The following is a 14,811-nucleotide window of genomic DNA, read 5'->3' as shown; positions in this document are numbered from 1 at the left end:
GTCAGAAGTAGCCGGCTAAGCGGCAACGGTCAGTCTACTCAGTCTGCTACAGTGTGTGCGTTCGCCAAGTTCTACCTGCCCATCAACTCGGTCGGACAATCTCTGACGTAAGATAATACAAACCTCACGCAGACCCAGCCTACCAAGCGTGTATTCAGATACAACGAGACGAAGCTGACGATGGTTGACACTGTAGTGGAGAAGATGTAAGCGCTTAGATATTACGGGAACTTCTCACTGGACGATCTTTGTAGACCAGTTTAGCTACGAATCGTGAGATACAGAAACTAGGAAAATGTTTTGAAGTTTAATTAGCGGTACTCCAGGCAACGAGCAACTTTACGTGTTTGACTTTCTAAGCGGTCAAAATCCTTTGCACGAAACGTAAACAACGTACACGTGTGAAAGGGATCTCCGAGAACAAATTCATTTACAAACCATTTAATAATGCCTGCTATGTGGGTTAATTCATCTATAAAATTCACCTACAATATTCGCCTCTTTGTAGTGCTGCCTGTATCACCCAGCAATATTGTGTTTCTTCCTCGACGTTGTTCATCAGACATGACAACGTTCATCCATTTTTTTACGTTTGTTGTTTGAGAACTGTCTCGAACCGCCGGCATTGAAGCGCCAAATCTGAGACCGTTTCGACAACACACAATCATCGGTAACTCTCTGATTTGACCTTCACACGCCCACGTAGCGGGCTGTCACCGTCAGGTGGACATGGCTCTCCGCACACTGTTACAGCTAACACACTTACAAACTTTAGAGCTAATAGTTCACAAACTGAATACAAGTATTACTTGCAAGTCTTGAAGTCTGATAATCATCAGTGCTTGTAATTAATGTAATGCGCTACACTGACACTGGGCGAAAATCTGTCAGTTCCCTCACGTCCTTATTTTGTAGTGCACATATCGCGACGTGGTCATCTTTAGACGTTGTGTTCAAATGTTCATCATGCTAAAAGAACTAGACGCATTTTTTGTTAGTCTGTATCAAATATTTTTACAGCTGCGATCATCGATTGACATCCAAACTGGAGGAACTATGCATTTTGTCATCTGGTTAGCAACAGCCTCGGATTTTCAAGAAAACTTTTACATGAAAAGCGCAGATGTTAGTGAGCGATCAGAGACATTGCTTAGGAACTGACATACCTCGTCTGTCAGGATCAACGAGTTATCCACTAGTAGGTCTGTAGCGTTGACAGAGCGCAGGAAGTCCACCAGCTGCTCAGAGTCGTCCGTCTCGAAGCCAAGAACTGCTCCCAGGCGAAATGCGTTCCTGCGAGCTGCCTCCAAGGGGCCCTGGCGTCCGATGAAGTTTCCGCTCTGCAGGATGATTCTGGAGAACAACCCTGTACGAGAAGTCAAGCACTCAAAGTACGTCGTAGAGAGTCAGCAACAGGAAAATGAAAAGATGAAACTGAATAAACCCTACAAATGAGCGTCAAGCTGTGTCCACAAACAAAAATCATGGATACCGCCCAAAACCGTCTCGGACCTCCTTTTGACCGCCGTAGTGCAACAACTCGATGTAGCGTGGACTCAAGAAGTCGTTGGAAGTCTCCTTCAAAAATGCTGAGCCATGTTACCTCTACAGTCGTCTATAGTTGCAAAAGTGTTGCTGGTGCAGGATTTCCTGCACGAACTGACCCCTCGATTATGTCCCATGAATGTTCGATGTGTGGACAGATCATTTACTCGAATTGCCTATAATGGTCTTCAAATCAGTCACAAACATTTGTGGCGCATTCCAGAATGAGATTTTCACTCTGCGGCGGAGTCTGCGCTGATATGAAACTTCCTGGCAGATTAAAAAAGGTCCCGAGTTCGAGTCTCGGTCGGGCACACAGTTTTAATCTGCCAGGAAGTTTCATATCAGCGCACACTCCACTGCAGAGTGAAAATCTCATTCTGGAAACATCCCCCAGGCTGTGGCTAAGCCATGTCTCCGCAATATCCTTTCTTTCAGGAGTGCTAGTTCTGCAAGGTTCGCAGGAGAGCTTCTGTAAAGTTTGGAAGGTAGGAGACGAGGGACTGGCAGAAGTAAAGCTGTGAGTACCGGGCGTGAGTCGTGCTTCGCTAGCTCAGATGGTAGAGCACTTGCCCGCGAGAGGCAAAGGTCCCGAGTTCGAGTCTCGGTCGAGCACACAGTTTTAATCTGCCAGGAAGTTTCATTTGTGGCGCATTGTCATCCATAAACATTACATCTTTGTTTGGGAATATGAAGTCCCTGAATGGCTGCAAATTTTCTCCAAGCAGCCAAACATAACCATTTCCGGTCAACGATCGGTTCAGTTGGACCAGAGGACCCAGTTCATTCCATGTTAACACAACCCACACCATTATGGAGCTATCATCAGCGTGCACAGTGCTTGTTGACAACTTGGGTGCATGGCGTCGTGGGATCTGCGCGGCCCTCGAACCCTGCTGTCAGCTCCAACCAACTGAAATCGAGACTCCTCTGACCAGGCCACGGTTTTCCAGTCGCCTAGGATCCAACCGATGTGGTCAAGAGCCCGTGACAGACGCTGCAGGCGATGTCGTGCTATTAGCAATGGCACTCGCATCGGTCGTCTGCTGCCACAGCCCATTAACACCAAATTTCGCAGCACTATCCTAACGGATACGTTCATCGTACGTCCCACGTTGGTTTTTGCGCTTACTTCACGCAGTGGTGCTTGTTTGTTACCGGTGACTACTCTGTGCAAACACCGCTGCACTCGGTCGTGGTGAGAGGTAGTGCCTGAAATTTGGTATTCTCGGCTCAATCTTGACACTGTGAATCTCGGACTACTGAATTCCCTAACGATTTCCGAAACGGAATGTCCCATGCATCTAGCTGTATCTACTATTCTGCGTCAGATTCTGTCGATTCTCTTCGTGAGGCCATCATCACGACGACTCACCTGAGTACAAAAAACAACTTCGCCGATGCACTGCCCTTTTATACCGTGTGTACGCAATACTGCCGCCATCTGTATATGAGCATATCGGTATCCCATGACTTCTGTCATCTTAGTTAAATGAATGCGACATGTTTCGAATAGGCACTTGTGGTAAATCAAGGACTAAGGCGCATGGTGCTATAGTTAAGACACTCTTCCCGCATTCAAACAGGTTCAAATCACCACACGACCTTTGAGATTTAGGTTTTTCAGGGTAGTGTAATAACTCTTTGGGGCACAATGATTGACTTTTCGAGTTGTGAAATGTCATCCGTTGCTATATGATGACGCATTTTTTTTGCATGTTCTCCAGAAGCCTTTGTTTTGCGCTACCGCCACTGATGCATGTTGTCGAATCCTTCCTATGTAATTCTGATGTGCGCCAACATATGTCCATAGTAGTTGTTTTCGCGCGTTCGCCTCTATCGCCCAGCCTCACTTTTATGAATGATGTTAACACCTAAGAAACGAGATCAAGGGCTGCATCCGAAGATGCAATTAAGACAGATTGCTATTCAAGGTCGACTTTGCTAGTTCTCACCGAAGGAATTTAACATAGCTGAAAACATCCAGTGCATGGAATGGTCATCAACATCTCCAGATCTAAATCGTGCAAAGTAAATCTGGGGTACAATGAAAAGAAGAAATGCACGTAATCAGCTGGCGGGAATGGTTCTGCCAGACTTTCCCATGGTCTTTCTAACAAACGGAATTCCCTGTGAGCAGCAGCCTTGAAGCAGATCAGTGCGCCACGCCACTGCCATACGGACGTGGCAGTTAGTCGTCTGGTAAGCTGTATGTGTATGAACATTCAGTATAAAGATGTTGCTGCTAGTAGTTACGACTGTTTTTCGTGACCTAGGTGATATTTTACAAACTGAGAGTCACGGGACTGGTCGTCCCACTTGAAGATGGGTCATGTACGACGCCCGAATAATGTCCAGGGTGTGTGGTGGTGTGGTATGTTGTTCTGCCTACTGAAAATGTCCGCTCACTTTTCGGTGATTTCCTGGAGCGCACATGATTCCTTGTTGGAAAGCGAGTAGTGTTCCATAGCCAAAGAAGCTGCAGTTGAAAGTAACCACTCTAACCGCATCTGAAGCGTGCATCAAGCGTTTTCTGGTTCCATGTTTTACTAGCTGTTTAATAAAAGTAAATAGTTGTATGAAAATTTCGACATACTGTCACTTCCCTAGTACAAAATAACTGTCAAATCCTATCTAATTTGTAGCTGCAATTCTGACATACACACGTAATCACAGTCACTCTCAATAGTCAGTTTATAGTATACACATAAAACGCTACCGAAAAAAAATTACATACGGATTATCTGTGAAATAGAATGCTTGCACAATATTGCACAAATCGGCTACTTTAAACAAACAGTTCTCGGTTACGACTTATACACTAACTACGCGGATTTTACTTGTTCAAAATCCGGAATTTGCACGCTTTTGTCGTCCACTCGTTAACACTTTATGGCCCTCCACTATCTTTCTAAAATCACAATTTCGCAAAATTAATACATAGTTTCAGAGCTAAATGTAAAGGCGTCCGAACGTCGTGGTATCCGAGGCCTGAACGTGTTTCCAGACTCCACAAAACAATTCTCTGGCACATAAAATGCGCGCGTATGCTCTCACTTCTAAGGTTTCGGAAACAGCCACCAGTGTCAATTCGTATTTTTTATTGGCCGGTTTCGCTTTTCAAATGAAAAAGAACATCATCAGAATATACAGTTTAAAGTTGGCTGACAGTATTAAAGATTGCGTATAAATTTGGCTGACAGCTCTAAAGATTAATCTGGCTGTAATACAATACCTCATCCTTCGTTTGGAATAAGTTTAAAGTACAGTAGTAAACGATGACATCGACATTGACAGCGTCAAAGTTTTAACAGTCGCTCGCCCTATTGTCAACGCTTGCTCTCACTTCCGATTAGCGGAGATCCCTCATAGCCAATCAGTCGTCAGATCTAAAACTCGATATTCCAAGCCCTTTTGCACCAATGACACCATTAATATCTTGTCAGAGTAAATTATTAAACGAACAGTTTTATAAATCAAGTAATCAGCTAACGTTACAAACCTGAAATTTGGATAGGGTGTTAATATTATATTGTAGGCATCGTTTAAAAAGAGATTTTCCTGAATTACACGACTAAGGTGTTGAAATAGCCGATTAAGTTTTTTTAAAAAGTATGTCTTTATTATGGCAGTTTCGAAGACAGGACTACAAAAATTGGTATTTGGTTTCCCAATCAGAAATAAGGAACTACGTGTTTCAGCACTTCGGGGATTTTAACCCCTATGGGGGTGAAACAGTGGGTAAATGATTTTTGAACATGTATCATTATTAAAAATCTACCAAAGCATTTTAAAGCTACACCTACAAAATGGTATTTGACTTCTCGCTTAGAAATAAAAGAAGCCGAGCGCTTCTAGGCGCTTCAGTCTGGAACCGCGCGACCGCTACGCTCTCAGGTTCGAATCCTGCCTCGGGCATGGATGTGTGTGTGATGTTCTTAGGTTTAAGTAGTTCTAAGTTATAGGGACTGATGACTTCAGATGTTAAGTCCCATAGTGCTCAGAGCCATTGGAACCATTTTTGAAAAATGCTTGTTTCAGTGTTTTTGGAAACTCAATGCCTAAGAGGCTGAAACAGGGGATACATAAATTTAACGAAAATATTTCATTATGAAATCGTTTTTAGAGGTAAATCTGTGATAAGTTGTATTTGCATTCTTGGTAGGAAATAAAGAAATATGTGTTTCAGTGGTTTTGGAAATTTAACCCTTAATGGGGTAATTTTGACTGCATGTTGATCAAATATCGTAGCTTTCCATTAATAACGGATTGTTCAAGTTCCAACAGGAAGGATATGACGTAGGAAACGAAAGATTTTTTGGCAATATGTCGCTATTAAGGCAATTTTGAAGCTAGAAATACAAAAATTGATATTTGATTTCTCGGTCAGAAATATAAAATACGAGTTCCAGCATTTTTGGAAGTCAACCAGCAAGGGGGAAAAATAGTGGGTGAAAACTTTTTTCAAAAATAAATCGTTATTAAAGTACTACTAAAGCATTTTTAAAGTTACATCAATAAAAATTGGTATTTGACTTACCGGTTAGCAATTCTACTACTAAGGGGGGATGAAAATTCTTAACAAATTATTTTGTTATATTAAAATATTTTTAAAGCAAAATCTGTGAAAATCGGTATTTCACTTGAAAAGAAAAGGAAAGAAAACAGGCAATGCATACCACGCAGTCTACGGGAACGAAGCAGTGGGCGCTACGTTAGTCGTATATGTCTCGTTTCCTCAGCACCATAAACTGCCGAATTACACAGCATAAATTTCTCCTTATGTAAATGGCTCACTGACGCTATCCAGATACTAATTACCCCGCTATAATATACTCAGTTAACAAAAATTCAGATAGTCACATGTGACATTATATCACATTCATCCCTTCATCGACCACCGAACATCTTAAAGAACCAGTAATTAACAAAAGACATAATATTAGCAAAAGATAAAACTTATTTACGAAAAGTACATTGTTTTGAGTGCCGAAGATTTCATTGCCTTGCCTGTACGATAGTGACACCTCGCAGCCATTATCGTAGCTACTAGCAGCTAGCTGGACTATAAGAACACACATGTATCACGGATGATCTGTGACTCATCACTAGACCACGGATTTTTAGGTCGTAAAAAAGTGTGTTTTAGGCACCTAAAATAGGGTCCTTCAGTAGTTCATTTAAGCTATATAAAACCTAAAATAGGCTCTAATAAAAATTATGCAGAGAAAATAAAAATAAATTAAAATACACAGTGTTCACAGTATGAACATCTTATTAGTCATTAACACAAGGAGAATGAATATTTACACAGCTTCTGAGCACAGCAATCTACAACATTAATGTTGAACATCACAGCTTCTGAGCACAGCAATCTACAATATTAATGTTGAACATAATGTCGAAATGTTTTTGAGTTCCTGCAAGATAAAGATCTCCGTAAAAAAGATGTGGCAATGGTTTAATTAATACATTCGTAGTTTCACATATTCTGACCATAGTTGGCTTCACAATAAATAACCAAAATCTTTTCTAGGTTTTCTAGTGAAAAACTGTGGCGCTTGTCAGTCAGAATCAATTTATACGCCGAAAAAGAACGTTCTACATCAACAGATGTGACAGGGGAGTACTTCATTTTCGGCACATGTTGGACAGGAATGCTGCAGTCAGGAGTGGTGGATTTTCCACTAAGTATGTCGGCAGCTACACACAACTCATTCAGGCCAGTGTTCTTCTGCAAAACCGTTTGCATTTTTGCCCGTACTTTTCCCCCTACTTCACCTGGCGCTTCATTAATTTTAATTTTGACTTTTTCAAGCAAAGAAATATTGTCATAGATAGGTCTCCCTGAGCCTTCTAATTGTGAAATTATTCTTGCCATAAATGTGTAGTGGGCCCTAGTGTAAGATAAGTCCCGTTTTAAAGAAGAATCTTTGAGTAACTCCATTGCTGCAGTTACGGATGCAGCATCCTCCGGTATATTTTCAACCACCTTTGGACAGCTGTGAGATGCGTACTATAGTATTCTGCTGCTATCAGCCACGTGCCCCAGCGGGTGACAACAGGCTCTGGCAGCAATGGGACATCTGGAAGCTGTTCTTTGAATACTTGTATTCTTGATGGTGCCTTAACAAAAATTTTCTTCACCATAGATTTACTTTATTTACTTTAGGAAATTGTAGCCTTACTTGCTCTGCTATACGGTTGATCCCATGCACTACACAAGTTACGTGCGGCATCAATGGGTAGAGTACTTTTAATAGTTGCTATCATATATACAGCAGCATCAGTGACGGCCAGAGGTACCTTATTCTCATCCACTCCGTTTGGGTATAGCACCTTAAGCCCATTGTTCACAAACTGTGCTATTGTTTGTTGGTTAGTTTTTGCAAGCTGTTTTGAGTAAATCAAATGAGCCCTGGATGGAGCATCTGGATCTAACTTGCCAATAGTCAGGTTTGCAATGTAACGGCCAAGACCGTCAGTAGTTTCATCCACAGAAATCCATATACAAGATTCTCCAACATCTTCTCGGATTCTGTGCAATGCAGCATTTTAAGCTGAATCCACATAATTCTTACGTAAAGATTACTCTGCATGAATAGACTGATGGCAGTACTTCTCAAGAAAACCTCTGAAAATAGGGGTTTCTGGTTTCCGAAAGGGGATGTTCGCTGCCACAAGTGCATGACACAAATCACTGCAGAACTTGTTTTTTTTTCGGAGGATTCGCCAGATTATTGGTTAAAAGAGTTTGCTTCAATTTTGACTTTCGTTCAACATTAGCTTTATGTGCGATTCCATCTGCATGCTGAGTTAAGTGAGATTTCTTAACACTCGGAACCTAATACGAGAGAAAAGGGAAATGCAGTTTAGAGTCGCATATAAAGAGTATTTCGTATTACTAAAGGATAGCGATAAAAAAGAATCTTAAGTGACAGGAAAATATGAAAGTCTAAGAAAAACATCAAATAACCTCCATGTTGCATGCGTGGCAGAAAATAATTTTCCTATCTGTTGCATAATGCGGAAAATCTTGCAGCCACTGCCTTATATGAGTAGACTTTGAACTAGCTGTTTACGGCATGGCGTAGTATCTCACACAGAAACTAGAATTTATTTTGCACTTACAACGTCAGTAACACTTAACACGTCGGTCGCTACACAATGTACCGATTTGTTTTCGCTGGGAAAAAGTGAACGATGACCTGGTTTTTTTTCCTTTTACTGCGGTACATGGGAACGGTAGGGGAAGTACTGTATTCGTTGCTGGACATATGGCACCTGACAGGTGACCGCCCTTTCTGAACAAGCGAATAGAATCTAGCGGTGCTTCAGATGAAAACATCTAACTACTGGCAAATTATTTTTGGAACAGGTTCACGTATAATACCTTACACGAAACAGAGTAGTTTGATAGAACTGCCTGTAGACAGCAACGAGAAAATGCGCGAAGGGACTGCAATTTAGCTATAGGGGACGTCTACGATTAACATTGTGATTTTTTAATCCGTGCTCAGCTTAAGGCCTTTGAAACCGTTTCTTTGCGACAACACACAGCTGGTCAGAATTCTACGAACGAAATATTTTCAAATATAACATTTAGTACTCCCACGATCGATTCTAATGTGTAACTCAAATCTTTGACCGGTTCCCATTCGCTCACCGAAGTTAAGCACTCTCGCGCTCGGCGCTTACTTGGATGGATGACCATTCAACTGTGCCGAGTGCTGTTGGTAGTAAGGCAAGCAAAGGAATTGTAAACAATCTCTAACGACCTTCGCCGTAGACGTAAAGCCCTAAGTTTATTTCCTTTTTCTAATCTTTGAAAACACAAGAACTCTATGTCAGATTAACGAAATAGATACTTTTAAGGATTTTGTCGCCGACATAGGCAAAATTAGGCGACAATGTCGAAATACGCAACTTTAGGACCTATAGAACTAACGGTATTCAGTTTAGTTAAGTCATAAAACGCATAAGTACCAACTTATATGCAAATTGGAGCTTAGGAAAAAAATAGGTTTTAACCTAAAGATACGTGATTTATGTTTTACATATGAATAATAAAACACCTATAAAGAGTATTTGGTATTAGCAGGGATAGCGATATAAAAAAATAAAAAAAGACCGAAGTGTTAGGCAAATATTAAGCATGGGTGCATATCAACTAGCCACCTTGCTGCACGCTGGGCAGAAAATATTATTTTCTATCTGTCGTATAGCGTGGAAAAACTTGGAGCCCCTGTCTTATATGATGAAATACGTGCTTTTTAGGATATTAAAGCCGAAATAGGCAAAAATAGGCACTAACGTCGAAATAGGCTTTTTTAGGTCCTATAAAAGTAACGCTGTTAAGTGTAAATAGTCATGAAACGCACAAGCACAAATTTTTATGCAAATAAGAACTCAGGAACAAAATAGGTTTTTACCTAAAATCCGCGGTCTGCTCATCACTACCTGTATGCAGCTACATGATATCGTCAGACTATCGTCGTAGGGGCTACAGTTCGGTCTTCAGCATTGCAGGGGCAATGTTTCTTTATGCATAAACCGAGGCATACAACGGACACAAGTTTTTGTCGAACAGATCTCAAGTTTCTTCTGTAGAAACCATACTACTGTGAGTCAGATCAGTGGCGATTTGAATGTAGGACGTCAGGTATAAATGCATCACAAAGGTTTGAGCAGCGCCTTCCCATGCATTTTGGCCACCCAGACTATTTTTTTAAGAAAATATTTTCTGCTTCTATTACTTTTTCAAAATGTCTGTGTTCAGTTTCAGAACTTTTCTAGTTAATGCACTGATACTGTCATATATCAAATGTCTTGTGATTAAGCCTAAACTTGTTAAGTAATCATTTCGACAACTCGTTAACGAAGGATGATCTCTTCTCGAACATTATTTCCTGAAGAGTTTATAACAAATCTGTCAAAGTTTGCAGTATGCATGTTAGGCGACTATTTTCGATGCAGCTGATTCATTCTCAAGCCTGACCTACTGAGGCTACAAAAAACAGTACATAGTTTTCAGTGAACAGTGAATACAAATGTGAAATTAGTGAATACAAATGTGAAATTACGATATGAACAGTTCAAAAGCGACAGAAATTAATTACTTGAATTCAGACATACTTGCACTGAAAGTGCCTGCTCTCAGTAACTAACATCATAACAGCTATACAGGCTTTACAAAGTAAAGGTAAGTGTCACAGCCAACATATGAATGCTCAGTAAGTCAGAATCAAACTTGAGACCAACAAGCCAACAGTAGCAGGAAACGATCGATGGCGTTGGTGCCGAGTCTCCTATACAAGCTCACGTCCGAGGCCAATAGCAGTGTCGCGTTTTAAGTGAGGCTGCATCGAAACACCTTTATTAATCTTTACATCAGTGAAGTAAATGACAATGACAAATATACAAGCATTACACGAATGCAAATTATTGTGTCGTGCGTACACGTTTATACATTTAAACATAAGACAGGCGTTTCATAATCAGGCACGAGTCCACAGCCAATCGGCGCATCAAATTAAATAAGAGGTATCGCAGAGCCGTTATTAAAGAGTCACGGTAAGTATAAAATGACAATAAAAAATAAATAACTAAAAATACATTTGTTGTGCCACTACAAATTTTGTATCATACAACATTAGCGGCGTTGAACTTCTCCTTGTACTGTTGGCTGTGTTGGCCTGCAGTTTGATTCTGACTTGCTAAGTATGCATGTGTTGACTGTGGCATTCATTTACGATTGCACTGAAAGGTATGCATTGCCATTGTGAAGTTAGTTATTAAGATTAGATGCTTTAAACGCTGGTATGTCTGAATTTAAATAATTAATTTCTTAAAAACAAAAAAAAGCTTCAGTAGGTCAGACTTGAGAATGAACCAGCTGCTTCGAAAGTAGTCGGCAAACACACGTACTGCAACTATGACAGACCTGCTAATAGACAGTTCGTCGAGTAATAAAAATAAGATTGCTGGTACTGTATCAACAAAAATGTTAAAACTGAAAAATTTAGCATATTAGAGGAGTAGTTTCGTAGCGCGCGTGAGTAAGGCGCCAGATACTGACCAGCTGTCAGCGGCGACACCAAATGGATGGACGAAGTCATGGCCCCTGAGCTTTCTCCAAACAGCGTCACCAGCTCTGGGTCTCCGCCGAAGCTGGCGATGTTCTGCTGCACCCATGATAGCGCCAGCTGCTGATCTTTCAGGGCAGCGTTGCCAGGGGCAACCTCGTCACCAGTACTCAGGAAACCTGCAAACAAGAGAAGCTTTGTTAGTTCGAACATGTGGTGGTAGTATCTGCGGTTTTGTCCCATTGCAAATATAATTTTTTATCATTTTTACCATAAATCCATTCATTTGATTGAGACTTACCTTTGCCACTCCCCCCTCTCCCCCCCCCCCCCCCTTCTCTCTCTTTCTCTCTATATATACAGGGTGGTCCATTGATAGTCCCCGGGCCAAATATCTCACGAAATAAGCATCAAACGAAACAACAACTACAAAGAACGAAACTCGTCTAGCTTGAGGGGGGAAATCAGATGGCGCTATGGAGGCCAACCTGCTAGATGACACTGCTATAGGTCAAACAGATATCAACTGGGTTTTTTAAAGGAGGAACCTCCATTTTTTATTCCATATTTGTGTAGTACGTAAAGAAATATGAATGTTTTAGTTGGACCACTGGTTTCGCTTTGTGATAGATGGCGCTGTAATAGCCAAAAATATATGGCTCACAATTTTAGACGAATAGTTGGTAACAGGTAGGTTTTTTAAATTAAAATACAGAACGTAGGTACGTTTGAACATTTTATTTCGGTTGTTCCAATGTGATACATCTACCTTTGTGAACTTACCTGTAAATACCACATTAATGCAATAAATGCTCAAAATGATGTCCGTCAACCTCAATGCATTTGGCAATACGTGTAACGACATTCCTCTCAACAGCGAGTAGTTCGCCTTCAATAATGTTCGCACATACATTGACAATGCGCTGACGCATATCAGTTTGACCTATGGCAGCGCCATCTAGCGGGCCAACTATAGCGCCATCTGGTTTCTTCCTTCAGGCTAGACAATTTTCGTTCTTTGTAGCCCGGTCACGATCCATGGACCACCCTGTATATACATATCAAACAGATCATTTAGTTTAATATCCAATGAAATCAAAATACCATCATGAGAGAGCGTATTGCTCTTACGGTATATCCGAAAACTATAAAAAAAAAGCCCCCCATAATTCCGAAATGTGCTGATGGAGTCTCTTAGCTAACTTCAACCGACGATGCAGAGCTTCTGGTCTAGCAAAACAATAGATTCTATAGTCTTTCACATAAATGATGTCGCTAGGTTACAAGTGTCTTACTTAGGCTACCTACACCCTAGGATGCTGTTAGATAAAGTTTTTTTTGTGCTACAAGCGAAGGAAAGATAGGAAAAATGAAAACGAACTAGAATCTGAAGTAAAAATAGGGAAAAAGAAAACGATCTAAAATCCCCATAGCTTTGACCATCAGGTTTCACATAGTGGCATAACATCAGAGCTCTCCAAACAAACTGGGAAATGCCTGGCGGAAAGCACCTAAACTTGAGATGTCATATCAGTCGAATAGCAGTGAATAGTAAAAGAGTGAATAGTGGATTAGTCGTAATACGGAAATTACACCAAGCGAGATGCTGGAGTGGCAAGACACGTCGCAAAGTCGGGAGACGGCGGTTCAAATCTACAACAATCCAGATTTAGGTTTTCCCTTTTTTTTCACAGTTACTTAAAACATGACATGTGGTTCCTGTGAAAAGGGCACTGCCTATTTTCATCACTATCCCTAACTAGTGGTCCACCTCTAATGACGTCGACGGCCTCTGTGGCCGAGCGGTTCTAGGAGCTCCAGTCCGGAACCGCTTTGGTGCTGCGGTAGCAGGTTCGAATCCTGCCTCGACCATGGATGTGTGTAATGTCCTTAGGTTACTTAAGTTTAAGTAGTTCTAAGTCTAGGGGACTGTTGACCTCAGATGTTAAGTCCCATAGTGCTTAAAGGCATTTGAACGTCTAATGACGTCGATGTCGGCGTCAACGGGTCAATATACTTAGAAGTGTTGTAGCAACAATTGAATAGGTACTCCATACAGATACAATTCTGATGTTTTGCTATTTGGTTTTCGAAAAAGTAATCCAGAATTTTTATTTCAGTTTCGATGAAGTATTTGATGAATTGAAATCTTTAAGGTAGATATGAACTGAGGTCTTTTGTTTCTTCTTAAAGTCTCTACTCATTATGTAATGTGAAGATATAATGTTCGTTTTTCTTTTATATATATTACCTTCCGTATATTGTTACTGAATGCACTGTTTCATCTGTCATCAGTTCTTGAGGACTGCAATGATATCAACATTATACTCTCAATTTTTTACAGGAATTCCATCTTAACCACTTTTTCTCCCTGTTCCTAGTGAATATTTGGATACAGTTTCTGGGCATATTTACAGATGAACCTAATGCATCGTGCGATAGAGATTACTTTTGCTGAGAGATGAAACCGGCATAGCTCCAGTGAACTGCGTCTATTTAGATCGTATCCGGTACAAAGTACACTGGTGTCCAAAATTAAAGCAACAAGTGGAAATTTTGCAAGGTTGCGTTTATTTTGCCACAAAACAGCATACATGGGTGATATTAAAGTAATAACAATGTAAAGAATACACAACGTAAACAACTGCAACATGCAAACGGCCGACAAAAATCTTCTTCGTTTTTTTTCCAATTTAACGGATTTTCACACACATTCCGACAACTGTTTAATGTGCTCAGTATGGGGTGTGATCACATCTGGCAGCAATACAGGCGTCACAACGACGGATCATGCAGCGAAAGAAGTCATCAATCTCTTATTGAGGCAATAATAACCATTCTTCCTGCAGAACAACTCACAAGACATGGAGAGTGGCTGGTGAATGCTGACGTGATGCAACCCGTCTCCCTAGTGCATCCCAGACATGCCCTATGGGATTCAAATCGGCAAAGCGCGCATGCCACGGCATGCGTCCAATATCTTCCGTTTCCAGGGAAACATATACCACCCGTGCCCCACGACGTCGAGCATTATGGTCCATCACCTCGCAACAACCACACACGAGGATCCAAGATCTCATCTGTATACCTGACAGCAGTTAAACCTTGCCGATTCACCCGTACCATTTCCCACGCCGTTAGGAATCCTCCTCGGTATCGGTCTCTTTCCACAATGTTTGGG

The 14,811-nt window shown here is 41.1% G+C and overlaps 1 protein-coding gene across 1 annotated transcript in view; it reads right to left on the bottom strand.

The window, feature by feature from the left end:
* Window positions 1–14,811, bottom strand: part of LOC126354459 (para-nitrobenzyl esterase-like) — a 95,097-nt gene that overhangs the window by 32,413 nt on the left and 47,873 nt on the right. The window contains exons 4-5 of the mRNA XM_050004154.1: window positions 11,624–11,809; window positions 1,167–1,366 (exon numbers count right to left, since the gene is read on the bottom strand). Of these exons, the coding sequence (XP_049860111.1) occupies window positions 1,167–1,366; window positions 11,624–11,809 (386 nt within the window). The remainder of the gene's footprint in view (window positions 1–1,166; window positions 1,367–11,623; window positions 11,810–14,811) is intronic.

The sequence above is a fragment of the Schistocerca gregaria genome, chromosome 3 (assembly GCF_023897955.1).
Source record: "Schistocerca gregaria isolate iqSchGreg1 chromosome 3, iqSchGreg1.2, whole genome shotgun sequence".
NCBI lineage: Eukaryota > Metazoa > Arthropoda > Insecta > Orthoptera > Acrididae > Schistocerca > Schistocerca gregaria.
The sequence above is the reverse complement of the archived record's forward strand: the minus strand, read 5'-3'. Positions and strand labels throughout refer to the sequence as shown.